The 16,762-nt window shown below is 51.8% G+C and overlaps 6 protein-coding genes across 6 annotated transcripts; 4 read left to right on the top strand and 2 right to left on the bottom strand.

Moving 5' to 3' along the window:
* Window positions 1-1,564: 1,564 nt before the first annotated feature.
* Window positions 1,565-2,774, top strand: N7447_009070 (ESCO family N-acetyltransferase; the record flags this gene model as incomplete). Its single annotated transcript, XM_057233332.1, has 2 exons — window positions 1,565-1,596; window positions 1,646-2,774. The coding sequence occupies 2 exons, from the start codon at window positions 1,565-1,567 to the stop codon at window positions 2,772-2,774; spliced, it is 1,161 nt and encodes a 386-aa protein (XP_057082874.1).
* Window positions 2,775-3,114: 340 nt separating this feature from the next.
* On the top strand, window positions 3,115-4,408 carry N7447_009071 (uncharacterized protein; the record flags this gene model as incomplete). Its single annotated transcript, XM_057233333.1, is given in 3 exon segments — window positions 3,115-3,148; window positions 3,223-3,541; window positions 3,553-4,408. 3 exon segments carry the CDS (start codon window positions 3,115-3,117, stop codon window positions 4,406-4,408), a joined length of 1,209 nt encoding a protein of 402 aa, XP_057082875.1.
* Window positions 4,409-4,893: 485 nt separating this feature from the next.
* N7447_009072 (uncharacterized protein) lies at window positions 4,894-5,834 on the top strand (the record flags this gene model as incomplete). Its single annotated transcript, XM_057233334.1, has 2 exons — window positions 4,894-4,964; window positions 5,051-5,834. 2 exons carry the CDS (start codon window positions 4,894-4,896, stop codon window positions 5,832-5,834), a joined length of 855 nt encoding a protein of 284 aa, XP_057082876.1.
* Window positions 5,835-6,625: 791 nt separating this feature from the next.
* Window positions 6,626-8,856, top strand: N7447_009073 (translation initiation factor 2A; the record flags this gene model as incomplete). Its single annotated transcript, XM_057233335.1, has 5 exons — window positions 6,626-6,650; window positions 6,741-6,810; window positions 6,865-6,936; window positions 6,997-7,634; window positions 7,700-8,856. The coding sequence occupies 5 exons, from the start codon at window positions 6,626-6,628 to the stop codon at window positions 8,854-8,856; spliced, it is 1,962 nt and encodes a 653-aa protein (XP_057082877.1).
* Window positions 8,857-9,096: 240 nt separating this feature from the next.
* N7447_009074 (Glycosyl transferase family 8) lies at window positions 9,097-10,202 on the bottom strand (the record flags this gene model as incomplete). The annotated part of the gene is made up of 2 exons (XM_057233336.1): window positions 9,097-10,070; window positions 10,163-10,202. 2 exons carry the CDS (start codon window positions 10,200-10,202, stop codon window positions 9,097-9,099), a joined length of 1,014 nt encoding a protein of 337 aa, XP_057082878.1.
* A 257-nt stretch (window positions 10,203-10,459) lies between these two features.
* Window positions 10,460-16,633, bottom strand: N7447_009075 (anaphase promoting complex subunit 1; the record flags this gene model as incomplete). Its single annotated transcript, XM_057233337.1, has 1 exon — window positions 10,460-16,633. One exon carries the CDS (start codon window positions 16,631-16,633, stop codon window positions 10,460-10,462), a length of 6,174 nt encoding a protein of 2,057 aa, XP_057082879.1.
* Window positions 16,634-16,762: the final 129 nt, after the last annotated feature.

Consider the following 16,762-nt stretch of genomic DNA (forward strand, 5'->3'; position numbering starts at 1 on the left):
GGAGTGCCTGTACAATGCATGATCCCAGCCGTGTTTGAAGCCACAATTTGTCAGGAAAAGCCACAGCAAGGCTTCTCAAGGCTTCTCTTTGGATAGGTCCAACATCCCTAAGAATGTACCCAACTTGCTATCTACTCTGTACCTCCTAGACTCTAGCAAGTTTGGCAAACTCTCTGCACTGGAGATTTGGTTAGACCAGATGATGAGGATGTGTAACATTGCATTAGATTGTGTGGGTGACTCAGAACAAATAAATCTGACTAGGTGCCCAGCATTGCCTCTTGGGGGTCCAGCGTACACCAAGAGACTCCTGTCCAGTGAATGAGAAAGGTCATCACATATATGAAGACCATGAATGGTTCAGAATGGCATAGGTCGTACCAGAAATCTTTGTCACCAGGGTAGCAAATCTGACCCTTGAACAAGAAGTATCTCTGGTAATCAGACAGTTCAGAGTTGCAAAGTTGTAACGCCTGTCAATTTCGTGAAGTTGAACCCCATGGCCCGGTTAATACACATGTATCATGTAGGCTCCAGCACTGAAAGTTCACCTCACGATGACATGCCAAGCGCTCAGTTGCCACCGAGTCCGTATTTGTACTCTGTGAGATCTGGGGGAGGCCTACCATATGTCGATGGGACCTCGTAACCTGGCTCACATCAAGCCAATCATTGAACAAGATCGAAGATCTTGTGTCTTGGATCCAATCAGCATGGAATAGTTCATGTTGGCCCCATGCGCTGTATATTCCCTGAAAATGAAAATAATGCAACCTGTAACCTGTAGCCTGTAGGAGCTGAATGAAGCATTAGAGCGGTCAATGAGGATTATCACAATTCCAACGTGTGCTTCCTTGCACAATGCAATATGGGGAAGACCTTACTGGCCATGAAAGCCTTGCACACACTTGGCAATGAGAGGCCAGGGGGCTTAGAAAAGCGTCATCTTTAATCTCCCGACTTGGTAAACTTAGCCCAGTGCAAGATATTCTCATTGGTTGAATTTGGAGATTGGAGCCTGTCTTGCCAATTGCCCAATGTATATTATTTAGAAAGGAGAAAGGGGGCGAAGGAGAAAAAAAAAGAAGTGCCCGACATACCAACCACAGGAATTTGAGGCTGGGTGTGTTATTTGTTATACTCCTGCACATCTTCACATCTTCATATCTTCACAACTTTACATCTTCAACTTTACATCTTCAACTTTACATCTCTCTCCTGGTTCTTTCTTTTCTCCTTGGTCCGGTATTAATCCCGGTGGCGAGACTCTCCTTTTTATCATAAAATCAGCTCTCCACTAGAAACTGTTGATCATCTCCATTTCATATTTTTTTCCCTCCCTATTTGAACTTGAAACTTGCCCAGATCCAAAAGAAAACCCAAAAGAAAACACCGAGGGATAATAAAAAAGCCCTTGGGGAGTCAGAGAGGTAAGTCGACGGTTAGTCATTCGAAACAATATGACCTAAAACAGACTAGTGTCCCACGCGTGCCGTCACCAGCTGGACTTTCTCAACTCCTGCATCCCACCTTGCCCTGAGCAAATTTCGGAAAAGTCAGGGTCATGCCGTGGACAGTTACCAATTCATTTAAGAGGTATGTTTGCTGGGTTCAGTTTCCGGGGTTGACTAACACCTCAATTCAGAGGCCTTATGAAAACTTACGGACGACCAACATGGCGCGTCTACGATGATGAGCGCGCCACAAAGAAAAGACGCGTGGATGAGTCCGATGAAGCTGAGGCCAACCTCCAATATGCCATCCGTGAGTCTTCAGCCGCCGTGCTGTCGAGCCCATCGCGTCGCAACTCTCTGTTGTCGGAAGGCACGCTCGATGATATTGACGATCTCACCACACCACCATCATCGCCACCTCCACGGTTAACTCCACCGCCAGCAAACACCCGCAAGCCAACATTTGCCTTTCTCAAGCGGAAACACAAGGAAACCCCCGGATCACCCTTGACAGAGGTGAACTCGAATAGCGTACGCGCATCCGTGGACCCACCCAAACAAAAGGGTCAGAAACAGCCTGTCATGCGCCAGATGCAGATCGACTTGGGAAATGACACACGAAAGACCTGTGCTACCTGTGGCATGGAATATATCCCATCCAATACGGAGGATGCGGCACTGCATAAAAAGTTCCACGAAATGAATGCGACTGGGATCGACCTGGGTAAGGCATTTATGCGTGCGAACGCCTCACGCTGGGTTTACGAGGCGACTCGATTCGATGAGGGGTACGTGGTTATTGTGGACCGCAAGGCATCCCCCAGTGCCAAGAGCCAAGCAAAGAAGGTTCTCGAGGTTGTCAATAAAGAGCTCTCATCACCGGAAATCGACGATGAGACCCTCTGGAGCCAAACGGAACCGCCAAAACATTTGCAAGATGGTCCGACCGAGAAAGTAGATCGGTACCGGGTTTTTCTGCACATGAAGGACAGTCGCTGTGTCGGGCTCTGTCTGACTGAGCGCATCTGGGAATCGCGACCGGTGGTGAAAGAAAATGGCGACGCACACAATGGCTCTGTCTCGACACGAGATGAAATCACCCCGGCCATTGTCGGAGTCTCTCGCATTTGGACCTCCGGATCTTCGCGGCGAAAGGGAATCGCTTTAGATCTTCTCGACTGCGTGGTCATCAACTTTATTTACGGGATGGAAATAACAAAGGCACAAATTGCATTCAGCCAGCCCACGGAGAGTGGCAATCGCCTGGCACATAAGTTTTTCGAGGGTGAAGAGACATGGCATGTCTATAACGAGCGGTGATGGTTGAATATGGGAGGGTCTTTTTTTTTTCTAAATCATTTCACAGCAATGGGTGAGGCATATTGGGGGGGGGACTTTGTATTCTCTGGAGAGCGTTTTTTTATTTTTTTATGTGCTTCTGTACCATACCTGTACCCTTTTTCCCGTGTACAATAGGGAGCTGGGACGCATTCGTTTCAACTGAACTATCCATAATTCCAATGGTCAATGTTATTTCAAAAAAAGCCTCTCGGGGTAACCGGGGTCGACGGAAAGTGGCGCGTAGGAAGTAGGAACATAAGAAACTCGGGGACCCCTCAATTCTTCCTTTTCTCTCGATACTAACATCTTCATTCTCGCCATGTCTGGATCAAATCCTTTTCGCGTTAGACAGGGTGAGTATTGTTTTTCTCCCTCTTGCCCCTCTTGAGTCCTCCCCGGAGGGAAATCATGTGCTGATTCTGGACAGGCAACCCCGATGCATTGTCTACCAACACAAACACTTTTGCTCCTGTTTTGCCCTCGAAGCCTCTATCCACCCCACCGATAGCCCCGAATCGCTATGGGAAATCGTCGGGATCACTCGAACGCGAGATAGATGACTCGAGCTCCTCGGACGAAGAGATAAACCCATTCAATCCGGTGTCTACGAGCGAGACCGAGGACGAAATCAGTGGGAACAAGAGCCCAGCTCCCCGTGAAGATGATCGACCAGAGTATTTTGGGTCAGCTCCACACCCAGCTCCATCAACAGATGGATCCCCCATATCCCCCGACCACAACATGCGGTCTGCAACAGGTGTAGACAGCTCCCATGCACGTCCTACAGCACAGCTGTCTCCAGAGCTCAATGCAAGCCCCCCGGCCGAGCGAAAGACAAGAAGCCTCCGCCTCCGCCTAAGAGTCATCACGGCCGCAGAATTGGCTCTACAGCCACCGCAGAATCCTCCCAGACCCCCCGGTCCCGGTCCACTAATCGCCTGTCAATTCATGGCTATGGGAATGTGACACCCGGCGCCTTGCATCCCAGCTCGGTGTCTCTATCATCGGCCGACTATTTCTCGGTCCCTGCGGGAGTGACAGGGTCAACGGACTCGCTCCAGCGCAGCCAGTCTCAGCATAAGCGTCCTCCAACGCCCCCTCTCAGTCGACGGCACAGCCAGATGCGAAGATCCAAGTCTACACAGTCCAAAACTAGCAGTCGATTAACTATGTCCTACGACTCGGAGAGCAATGATAGCTCTCTGCCTCCCAGTCCGGGTCCTTCCAGTCGGGCGCTGGAAAACAAGAGAATCAGCATGCCTCCGCCATCATCGGGAGACTTCCAGGCGACTGCCCCGCTGGGAGATATATCGTTGAACCTATCCCCCCACACTAACTCCAGACCATCATCCCTGAAGGCTGGGCGGCGGGCATCGTCCTATGGAAGTGTATCGGGTGTCTCTACTGGACCTCCTCCGCCTCCTCCGCCTCGACGCACCCGAGACCCCATTACCCGTAGTGATGTGATGGGTTTCAAGGAGAATCAGACGCAAGCCCCACCCCCATCCACACAACCATCCAATGCTCTTGATATCCTGGCCGATCTCACCAGACTTCAGAAAGAGGTGGATGATCTCCGGGGGCATTATGAGAACCGGAAAGTTAGTGATTGAAGGAGGCTGTTTTCTCCACATTTTAGTATAAGTTGTATACATGAATGAACGAATGCATGAATCTGGCGTTGTGTTTGCCAGTGGAGTTTTAGTAATTCTGAGCCTCGGGATCTTAAGGGGAAAGATGAACCAGATAGTTTAATATCGATATGCGGAGAGCTTCAAGTTTATGACATCAAAAACATCAAAGATATAGGTAAAATATATCTGTTTAATGTCTTGAACTACATAAAATCGGATAATTTAAATTGTCATCAAAGAATAGACGTATAATAAGTTGAATACCAAATAAATCAGGCGTCAATCGGTCAGTATTGTCATAATGGCCACTAAGCCCCATTGTAGAGATCAGGTATGACGTGCGGGCAAATTAATTATTTACTGTCTCGAGTTCCCCCCGTCTCTCCTTCTTTCTTTCTCCATCTCTGATATTTTTCTCACTGAATTACTGTGCTTAATTTTCAACTCTTCCCTATCTACATATCATGTCTAATCCAACGCTGATCAATTTGCCTCCTCCCCCATCGGAACCCGTCACTCCATCGGATATGGGACCGTAAGAGCTCTCCACAACTCCGTCTTCCCCGTGTCTATACATAACATGGAGAGTTGACTGACTTGGTTAATTAATGGGGAATGCAGAGGCACCCCGAACTCCGGTACTACATCTCTATCGGCTCTCTCGACAACAGCCATCAAAGACGGCCATCAGGGCCATCCATTCCCCCACAGCCACCATGCGCACCAGTCCTCCACATCCTCCACAGCCCTAGAGGCTGAGCGCGCAGACCGAATCTCCCGTCTAGCAGGCCTTGAGCGAGTTGCCACAGCCCGTGCCGGTGGCCAGACATCCTCTGGCCAAGTGCTTCCGCCACATGCTCCAGGATACTTTGAGAGTCAAGTACTAAAGGAGCGCAGCACAGTCGGCAGTGCCAGTGCGACGGGCAGCATCGCTGGACGCACGACCTGGGCGAGTAGTAGCGACACATATGACGCTGACAAAATGAGCGAGTATCATGAAGACGACGGCACCTCCAGTGTCGGTAACATCAGTGATGAAGGTAATGCTAGTCTGGTCGGCTTTGGCGAAGGCGCCAACAGTACTTATAGCGGGCCGACTTCTCGTCCGCCTGGAATGAACCGCGTTTCCTCTGGACGGCCTACTTCTATTGGCAGCCCAAATGTCAACCGCCCCAATTCGCTGGCTTCATATCTGCAGCAACAACAGCATCATGCCGGAGAGAGCTCCATGATGTCGTCGTCGCCGGCTGGGTCGATAACCCCCGAGCCTGTGAATGAGGATGCTCGCATGGTTGATGGTATGACTTTTGACTCGGATGTTGTTGATACCACTGCCAGAACTCCACGATTGGTTACCACACCCGGCCACAACAACAGTGGATTTGGCTCGCCAGGCCGGGATTAGAGTCTGGTTCTTGCTTTGGTAGATTCAAGAGGTTATGAAGGCGTTTTCTTTTTAGTGGCTTGATGCCTCGAATGGATTGCTTTTTTTTTTGTATTTGTTTCGAAGTAATAATGACTACACATGTACTTATAAGCCGAGAAACCGTGTATCAAGACTTGTATGTCCAAATATTTAGGTGTTGTTAGTACCTAATGTTGGGTGTCCTTCCCCTCCAAACACCGTTGCCACCTGTCTTTTCCACGTAAATCCAGACACCTAGGAACTATTATATATATTTAGCTGTATGGACATATAAGAATAAAACAATATAAAGCTATTATACAGTTCTATTCAAGCTCCAAGACTGAGGCGTACAATCTATACAATTGGGATTCCGGGCATAGCGTGTATACCGCAGATGACGGCATGCCGCCTAGCCACATCGCCAAACCCGAATTTTCTTTCTTTCACTCTTCAACCTCCCCAACTACCTTTCTTCGCCCGACCTCTTTTTGCTGGCATTGACTTGTCTAGCAGTCTTCTATTCCGCCGACTTGCTGTTTTCACTTGCCCAGAAACCTCCCAATTCCCAATCCGAGAAATACCCTCGAAAAGCCCACTTCGCTTCGCTTTGTTCGACTCCCATTATTTCACCGGGACCGTTGTTCGCTGTGTGGCTATTTTGGTCCTATAAGTTCGCTTTGTGATTCGATTCTCTTCCTAGAAGAATCCATTTTACCTTGTGTCCCCGAAACGCATTCGATTTCTCTTCTTTTGGTGGATTCATTCTAGACCCGCGACTCGAAATCAAGATGGCTGCTCCTACGCAACTTGCTTGTACGTGTTTATCCTTTCCCGTCTTTATTCTCGACCTTCGGGTAACATTCATATACGCGAGGGGATGAATGTTTGCTGATAGTCTCACAGTCCGCACGCTCAAGGGCATTAGCATCATGGATGCCGCCCCCGTCTACCAGCCCCTTTCTGGGTTCGAGAAGTAAGAATTGAGCCCGATAAAAACAAGGAATTTCGCTGACTCGTTCTCCTCCAGGCCAGAGGGCAACCTCCGCTGCAGCGCCTACTCGCCGTGTGGCCGGTACTTCGCATGGGCATCACCCGAGAAGTAAGTTGATTTCCCCACTCACTTTCACGTCCAAAATCTAACCTTCGTCTTTTCACACAGGGTCACCATTATCGACCCTTCTGTGGGCCTTGTCGTTGGGAGTATCCCCGCTGATAACGTGTTCGAGTTGGGATTCTCGCCACTCGGCACCTATGTGATCACCTGGCAGCGCACATCCAAGGACGAGAACGGAGACGCCGTCAAGAACTTGAAGGTGTGGCGTGCCATTGAGGCCGGAGACAACCACTCGGTTGTGGGAAGCTTCGTCCAGAAGTCGCAGACCGGTTGGAACTTGCAGTACACTTCCGATGAGAAGCTGTGCGCCCGCACCGTGACCAACGAGGTTCAGTTCTACCAGAGCGACAACTTGTCCACTGTTTGGAACAAGTTGCGCGTGGAAGGAGTGGCAGACTTTGCGTTGTCGCCTGGTCAGACTCAGTCTATCGCCGTGTTTATTCCTGAGCGTAAGGGCCAGCCTGCCCAGGTTAAGGTGTTCATTGTGCCGCAGTTCGCTGCGCCCGTATCCCAGAAGAGTTTCTTCAAGGGCGATAAGGTTCAGTTGAAGTGGAACGCTTCTGGAACTACTTTGATCGTGCTTGCGCAGACTGAGGTCGACCGCACTGGCAAGAGTTACTACGGCGAGACGACCCTGTACTTGCTGAGCGCCAGCGGTGCATTCGACTCGCGCATTGATCTAGGTATGTTTTCTCGCTTTTCTCGCTTTACTACTCGTTGAACTTAACTGACAACCAACAACCAACAGATAAGGAGGGTCCTATTCACGATGTTAGCTGGAACCCCAACTCGAAGGAATTCGGTGTTGTGTACGGCTACATGCCCGCCAAGACGACCATCTTCAACTTCCGCGGTGTGCCCAAGCACAACTTCCCCCTTGCGCCGCGCAATACTATCCAGTTCTCGCCCCATGGCCGCTTCGTGCTGGTTGCCGGTTTCGGTAACCTGGCAGGACAGATGGACCTCTACGACATGGACAAGAACTACCACAAGATCACCACCGTCGAGGCATCCAACGCGAGCGTATGCGCCTGGTCGCCCGACGGACAGTACATCCTGACCGCGACAACTAGCCCCCGCCTGCGCGTCGACAACGGCGTGCGCATCTGGCACGTTACCGGCGGTCTCACCTACAACGAGGATATGACTGAGCTGTACGATGTCACTTGGCGCCCACAGAGTATCGAGCAGCACCCGCTGGGCGAGCCGCTCTCCAAGGTGCCTGCTCCCCACCCCTCTGCCATCGCCTACATGGGCACACGCAAGGCCCCTGTCAAGCCAGCAGGTGCCTACCGTCCCCCCGGCGCCCGCGGCCAGCTGACCCCGCTCGCATTCAAGCGTGAGGATGAAGGCGGTGCCGCCTTTGTCCGCGATGGCGTCCCCGGCGCCAGCATGAACACCTTCGGCAAGCCCCGCCGTCGTGAGGTCCCCGGTGCCGAGCCCTTGGAGGAGTATCTGCCTCCTGGAGCTGCGCCAGGTGGTGGCGTCGCCCTGCCTTCCGAGAACTTGTCCAAGTCCGCCGCGAAGAACAAGAAGAAGCGCGAGGCCGCCAAGAAGGCCAAGGAAGATGGAACTGATAACGCTCCTCCTGCCAACGCCCCGACTGGGCCCAGCCCAGACCGCAACCGCAACCGCGGCAAGAACGCTCCCGTCGCGAATGGAAACGGTGCGGCTAAGTCTACCCCCGCCCCTGCTGCTTCTACCCCCGCCCCTGCTCCTGCGCCTGTTGAGGACCCCTCTGCTCAAGATAAGAAGATCCGCGGCCTGTTGAAGAAGATCCGCGCTATCGACGAGCTTAAGATGCGTCTTGCTGGCGGTGAGAAGCTGGAAGATACGCAGATGAAGAAGATCCAGACTGAGGATGCGGTGCGGAAAGAGCTTCAGGCTGTTGGTTATGATGGTTAATTGGAATTGAACAGATAGGAATGTGTGATGCTTGATGACGTTGATGCAGATTGCACCCTTGCATGGATATACTTAGATCGACCTGCATGTATTGCATCTGGTATAGGAGCTGTTCAGATTGATATCAATGTCAATAACAATACCACTTACTATCAATATGGATTCCAAACGGCAATGTACCTAGGTATCTATTCAGCATCTCGGGTAATAACTGTAACCTATAAGATCTATACAAAAACCTCATCCAGCCCCCGAGAACTCATCCAAAACACCAACTCCCCTCTCAACCCTCATCCTCTCCCAATTAGCCCTCCACCACCAAACCCCTGTCGCATCCAACCCAGATAGGTCCCCCTCTTTCACCTCCTCATGCCAAGGCTTCGTAGCAAAGATATAATGCACAGCCCGAACCTCGCTATCCCTCCAAATGCAATCATGCACACCCTCAATGCGCAACGTCTTAAGCGCATTATAAACATAAGGCAGCGGAACCCACCGTCCCGCAAAAACATCAGACAATAACTCCTGATCAGGGAAGTCATACCGCTCAATGCGTTCCGTCTCCCGCAACCCAGCAGTGATCTCGTCATACACCCGCGCAGAAGGTCGCACGACTAACACACCGCTGTTGAGCATCCCGACCCCAGAGCCCAGCGGTGGCGCAACGGTTTGCGCTTCGTCGGGTGTGGAGTGTTGCGTTGTGTATGCGCAGTTCGAGGGAACCCTGGTGAGAAGCATTAGTACAGCAGTATCTTGGAATGTGAGGAAAGTAGATAGATTGAGATAGCATGTTACACACCAGTTAGCAGGATAATGGGGTTTCTTCATGGGATTACAAGCGCAAACATGCGTCGCTGCGAACAGGCGACTCCCATCGACGTCGGCTTCGTCAAGTGGTAATTCCATTAGTGAGTCCATGTTCTTACGAATGAGGATGTCACCGTCGAGGAGGACGATGCGCTCGTATTGCTCGAGTGAGAAGACGATTAGCTTGTTCCATGTTTCGGCGAAGCGCGGGTCTTTTGCGTAGTTGCGTGTGCTGGCGGTTGTCACTGAGGGGACCCATTGGGATTGGATGTTGCGGCTTTGGAGGATTTTGAGGCCTTCTACTGGGAATGTTGAGGTGTAGAAGGCTATGAATGGGTATTTCGTTCCTTGGGTTGTGTTTTGGTCTGGGGAAGGGTGGTTAAGGGAGTGATGAAGGGTTAGGAGGCCTGGAAGGTAGGACATGTTGGTTATTAGAGAGGCCCATACTGTTGAGGTCGTTAGTTTTGGGTTCTTCTGTGTTGAGAAGTTGGAGACTCACCCCGCTTTGGAGGGGATTGTTTTTGGTGTGGGTTGGTCATATTTGGAATTGCTGTTAGAGCTGGAGAGTTACAACTGGGACTTTGCGATAGGATTGAGACCATTGACATCTTAAGAGAAGGAAATATGGGATGGGCTTATGACCCAATTTCCCGGGGAAATTGGGTCATTGGGGTCCCGACCTCGGGAGGTACCTAGCTAAGACCTCCCGAGGTCGGGTCTTATGTGTTATCAGCCCCTCTGTGGGGGAGATCTTAGATGAAATGAAATAATAGCATTGGACAAATCATGCATACAATTATATCTGAGTTTCTCCTTCATCTCCAACCTGCACACCCCAAATTTGCCATCTAGCTTCTTCAACAAAGTCTCTTCGCAACCACAGCCCAGACGGCTGACCCTGCGCTGGGGATAGTAGCCCTCTGGTGGAAAGATGGTCGCGTTCATCGCCAGGCTGAGTACGATCCAGCCAATCAAACAGCAGGCGAAGCTGCCAGATCCGATCACGAATTTGGTCCGGGTCAGCGCCGCGGCCGCGTGCAGATTGCACAATATTACGCACGGTATGGGATAGAGCGAGTCTCGCATCTACGGCCGAGGTACGCAGCCAAGGCGGCACAGAGACAAGATCGGTGGTAATGCGTGTGGAGTGCATCGGGAAGGAAGATGGGAGGACGAGGGAGCGCTCGCGGATGTCGAGGTCTTGTAGGGAAGGGAGGTGGAAGACCCAGTCCCAAGGGTTTTGGGATGGAGTCATCGCTGCAGATGGCTTGCCGGTGAGTAGGGCCGTGCGGGTGGGCCATGCAGATGGTGGGAGACCCTTGGCTGGGTTTGAGAGTGGACCGGAGGTTGCTGGGAGGATGTCTTGGGCTTCACTGAGGCCGGTCAGGGTGGAGGCGAAGACGGATGTTGAGGAGCTTGGACTGTAGGTTGCCTTGCGGCGAAGGTAGACAGATGGGTCGCCACAGAGGAATTTCTCGCGTAGGGCATCGTTCTGGCTGAAGTCTAGAACGAGCGGCCAATGGTCTGGACCGCGAATTTCGATACGAGCAATGCTGCTTGGGTCTGGCAGTAAACAGGGGGCGCCGACGGTGCGACTAGTCTCGTCATGAGACGTTATGGTAATTGGGATCGAGATTGGGCGGCGGGTATCAAGATCACGAGGGACGAGGCATCGTGGTTCGGCAGCGAGAACCCAGAGATGGCGGAAGGCTTGGAGATGGCACTTGTTATCAAGGACAGTTGTTGGGAAGATCGGGTAGAATGCGCAGATGAGCGCGGTCACAGCGCGGTTGGATGTGCCAAGTGTGTGGCTGCCTCCTCCGAGGAAGAGTACTCCAATAGCCATGTGTGCCGCCATGTGACTGCCATAGGGTGTATCGACGTCGATTCGACCATGGAGTGAGCGTAGGCGTCGGAACAGAGCTAGGTCACCCGTGCCAGCCATGACTGCCGCGGCAGATAGGGCCACCACATCTTGACAGTTCCGAACCGAATTGCGGGCGAGTCTAGCATCGTAGCTGCGCACAGGTAGCCGTGAGATGCGGATAAGCTGGTCTAGATAAAACAGCAAAAGATCTCGGGCCTGTGCTTGTCCAGATCCAGCATGGCGAAGACCGACAGCAAAGCAGAGGCCTGCAATAATGTTGAAGAACGGCATATCTTCGCTGCGCAGCCGGCGCACATCCGTGAGTCGTGATCGTCCCCGGTAGACTTCGGGCAGACTCTGGCTGATCCACTCAGCAGTGGGCTTGATACTATCCCACATGATCAAGTGTCGTGCCAATGTTCGCAACAGGAACAGATCTGGCCTCACATAGTCGAAGCGAACAGTGGTATCGGGAATATCGATCTTCCTGGCTAGTACCGCGTCGTTCGTCTTCATGAAGATGATCATGAGGGCAATGGTCGCGCCAGCCGTCGCACGGTCGAGTACATGGGCGATTTCGACGGTCTTGGTACCCACTGCGATTGACAATAGCCGTTCAACAATGTGCATATCGCGCATGCCCCGCAGGTCATCGCCTTTGCCAATATTAATGAAACCAAGGGCAAAGCCTGCGGCCAGACGATATCCTTCGTCGCGGAGTTCCTCGCCAGTGGCAGCAGCTTGCTCGTCCTGCTCACTGTTTTCTATTTCAGAGAGCATGACTTCGCTCATACGCCGATGTTGGGACCCACAGTAAAGTAAACCGATGCCCATAATTCCAGCAGTTTGAGTTAATGGCGACAAGTTCAGCTCAGCTGCACCAAGTGGAAGCATTCTTGTAACATGTACCGAAAGCAAACGTGTGATTAGAGTATCCATCGTGCCCAGGTACGACGCAGAGAGACCGAGGAGGAGACCAATTGATGTCATGGTATGCTTGGGAGTGAGATACTTGAAAGCAACCCACTTGGCCAACGATTTAAGATGGCCATTCAGACCCAGAGCCAACAAAAATCCGGCATGCCGGTTGGTAAGATCCTGCGGCTTGTTGAACAAAATCCACGACGTGTCAATACCCTTGGAGGCTTTAGAGATCGCCAGACCGGTTGATACTCCGTTGTGGAAGAAGGCCCAGCAGACTTTTTCTTCCGAGAACGCAGATCTATCCGCGCTGACTGTCACACCGTCCGGCTTCATGACGCACTGCAGGGAAAATGAAGGGATCGGCAGTTTCTCTGTCAACAATGGCAATCGGCCACTGAAAGTGAGCATTGCACGACCCGCTGGAGTAGACAACGTCCGAACTGTCACGAGCTGTACGATTTCTTTCTGCGCCTCTAACAAGTCCGAGTCACTCCAGCCAGGTTCGGCTATGCACTCTGCCACTGGCGCTTTGGACTGGTTTAGCAGTTTGGCTGCTTCCATAAATCGCTTATCCTCTCGGAAGATCAGCCGGGTGACCGAGTATCGGTCAGCCTCTGCAGAGGCCTCAAAGGCATAGATGGCATCGATATCCAATGCCGAGCTGCTGATATAATGGAAATCTCGCACGGCATTATGGTTAGGTTGTTGCGGCGCTGCCAATGAATTGGTCTGGGCCGGGTTCATCGACATGTAAAGGTCTTCTCTATCAATCAGCTCTAGGAGGGTCGCGTTCCAGGACGTGGATGCTTCAATCTGGCATTGCATAACGGCTTCGTAGAGCGGTGCGCTGACACCTTCTGGGAAGCTATCAATGACACTCTTCGTGAATCCCCAACGCTGCAAAAGCTTGATCTTTTCCAAGGGTGTCGACACACTGTGAATTTCGGTGAAGAAGCCATTCAACGCACACGTCCTTGGCGTGATGCTGAAACATTCGCGCCACATTCGCCCTTTCCTGGGAGTTCGCTCGGATGCATTCACAATATCAAGGAGAGAAATAAACGGTGTAGGGCTCCGATGAGCAGCAGCACCCATGAGAAATTCGAAGATGGATGGAGGCGGGAAGGGTTCTGCAGGAATCTTTAGCCCAGCGATATGGGTATTATCCTCAAACTGCCAGCGCTCCATACTGGCCATTTCGGTGCCATAATAGGCATCCTCGGTCCATTTCCAAGATTCCCATCCTAGCCAGCTGCCCAATTGTGCGAGGACAGGAGCAAGCAACCCCAGAGGTCTTTGAGACTCCTCCGAGTCGCAGGTGGAGAGCTTCTGTTCTTCACGCAATAGGTGCAAGGCTACAAGAACACTGCACAATGCCGTGCATCTTGTGTTCTCAGAGAAAGCTTCAGAGATAGGGAGATACCCGTCGCGGCCAGTAGCCTTGAGGCCTTGGGGAGATTGGAGGAATTCACGGCTGAGGGCGATACACCGGATCAGGTATGAATTCTGGCGATATGTAGATCGACTTGCATTGGCACTTTTGGGTGCATCTCCTGATGCGAGACCTTCAATTGCGTCTTGTTCAACAATCCACCCCCAGGAACTGTCCACCATCCATGGAGCTACGACACCGGCGGAGCCAGACTCCAGGTCCAGCATGGACTCCCAACTTTCCAGATCCAGATGTCCTCCACTACTCGATCTGAGTAGGCCCTTCTTGCGACGCGCTCGTTTGGGGGTCTGTGTTTGTGGAGGGGCGACGAATGGGGTTGCTAGACTCAACAAGACGACTGTCATGGCGGTCCACTCGATGTTGTTTTCCTCCTTGCCCCGAAGCCATTTCATGACCTCCCACCATGCGACCATGATGCCATCGCCCGCTTTCTCGGACTCACGCAAGGCAAACTTGCAGATCTTGAGTATTTTCTTCACCGGTTCGTTGCGAGGCTCCATTCGTATTTGAAGTCTGTGACGCTTTTTATCAGTGTCTACCAGGTCGATCTTCCCTTGAGAGCACCCATGATCAAACTTATTGAAGACGAGGTCGGGATCTGCCATAACCCGGTTGACACCACTTTCTCTCGGGCGACTCTCAAGTTTGTTGGCAGAGATGCCATCAGGCTCATACAGCTGTAGTGGCACGGGAACCTCGATTCTGACGGGACTACCCCACAGGGTTTGCAATGACAGCTCGCGGTGTCCTCTTTCAGTTTCACTCAGTGAGAGTACTCGCGAAAGATCCCCATCGGAGATTGTACAAGCATCCAAGACATTTGAGACTGTTTGGATCCGTACCGCACGCACGAGTAACAGACGCTGCTCGGCGGTCTTGGACTTTTTCTTCCGGCTCCTGGGAATTGGTTCTCGATCCGCCCTCAGATTCACAATAGTTAATTTCCGTGCTTCTTGGTCCACGATGTATACTGCTAGGGAAGCTGTATTGCCTTTGTGGGTGCTTCCAAACTCCGTAGACGCTAATGTAGAGACCTTCAACCGGCGGGATGCTGGCTCTTTTTGGAAGCTACCCGAGAATTGGGACGAGAAACTTTCAACTTTGGTCAATAGAAGTTCTTCCGGGAGTCCAGATGTCGATTCGCGGAGGGCAATATTCTCGAACCCGGAAGATAGACTGTCACTGTTGAGCTCTTCGAGTAGCTTGTCCACTGGGGTATCCAGAAAGCTGCCCGCAGCGCTGTAAACAGACCCTGTGCCCGGGGGGAGAGAGCCTCGAGGGTTGAAACCAAAGCTTCCACGAGCGCTTGCTCCTCCTATAGACTGCCTGAATCCAGCACCATGAGGCATGGTGCTGGACTGACTGCCAGTGGCCAGGTCCGAAAAAGTGATTCGGTCCTGGCTAGTTGCAAGATCTGTTCGGGCAAGCAGTGAGCTGACTCGCCTTGATGTTTTGAGGGGAACACCGACATCTCCGAAATCTTGGGCTACTCTCGACGCCAAGTCGTTTTCGGCATCAGTTTTCCCTTCAGATAGTTGAATGGGAGGCCAATTGTCAGTGCGAGGCCCAAAGCTCTCTCGGGTTGCCCCAGAGCGACCGGCTGGTGTTGTCGCACCAGTCGCCATCCCGAAATGTGAGCTGCGCCTGACTGACCGGGTACCTCCTGTTTCCCGTCTGGTTTTATCTTTCATTGAGCCGTTTGATTCATCATCTTTGTAGCGTGCAGTCCAGATCGTATAGATATCTGTGGTCGTGTTGATCGTAACCACTAGGATCAAAGGGCTGCTATTTGGTCTGTTGGTGCCCGAGAGTTCGTCTTTTGGAGAGATGTACACAATCTCATCCACAGGGTCCAACACCTCTAGTCCAGATGGCCTTCTTCTGGTGCTGTTCACGCTGCTCTGAAGCCAGCGGGAAGTTTGCGACGTCACAACCAGACCCATCTCGGAATGAGGGTTGATGAGAGAAAAGACCCGGGGTAGATCCGTGCTTGAGCTAGCAGTTGGCACCCAGGAAGGACCTGGAGCAGATGACGATTTCGTCGATGGACGCTTGCTTTTGCCGAGTGAAAATGACTGAGAGGCACCAGGGTCGAATAGGGATGTAGTCATGAAGGAATTCGGCGGCGCAGTCGGGTGCTGACTGCCACTATTTTCATCCTGTATCTTTCTTTGGAAAATAAGACCCCGAGGCGTAGCAAACACGGAGTCAACCTCAAATGGAAGGGGAATTGTATGGCTATTGCCCGCCACGAAGAAGATATGAGCTTGCGATTTGAGGACTACCACCAAAGCCCTAGAAAGAGCCTCGTTGGAGTTCTGGGGAGCTACAACCGCCACTCGTGCATCTCCATGTAGATCCAACGTTGAGAAGGTTTCAGTCCGCTTTTGTTTCTGCGTGGCAGTAGTTGCTTCAGGTCGATTTGGAGGCGTGGCTTTGGAGCGTTTCATGTCTCCTGCTGCAAATCGAGTGAACAGAGCATGTCGAATGTCTTCTTTCTCGGGGTCCATTCGAAATACTCGCTTCACCATCCCTGCGCGGGACCATACAACGCAGTGTTTCGTCCATACTAACTCATCGTCCACGAGGCCAGTCAATCCGCTTTCGTCGACGCATATCGTCCAATTATAATGGTCCTTCGAAGGTTCTGGGGGGAGGATTCCCTCTGAGACTAGGTAGGAAACGGCTGAGGGTTCGTGAACGCCCAAAGAGCGAACTGACGCCATGGTGAGCTGATTAGCAGCCGGGGTAGCGATCGTAGTGCGCCGTCACAAACAGTTCTGTGGTCGAAATCGTTGAAATCATTTCCATCGTTCACGTAAGTTTAATTAACGTTGCGCCTAGGAGACATGCCG

This window comes from Penicillium robsamsonii (genome assembly GCF_028829455.1).
Source record: "Penicillium robsamsonii strain IBT 29466 chromosome Unknown utg000005l_segment0_segment0, whole genome shotgun sequence".
In the NCBI taxonomy this organism is placed as follows: Eukaryota; Fungi; Ascomycota; class Eurotiomycetes; order Eurotiales; family Aspergillaceae; genus Penicillium; species Penicillium robsamsonii.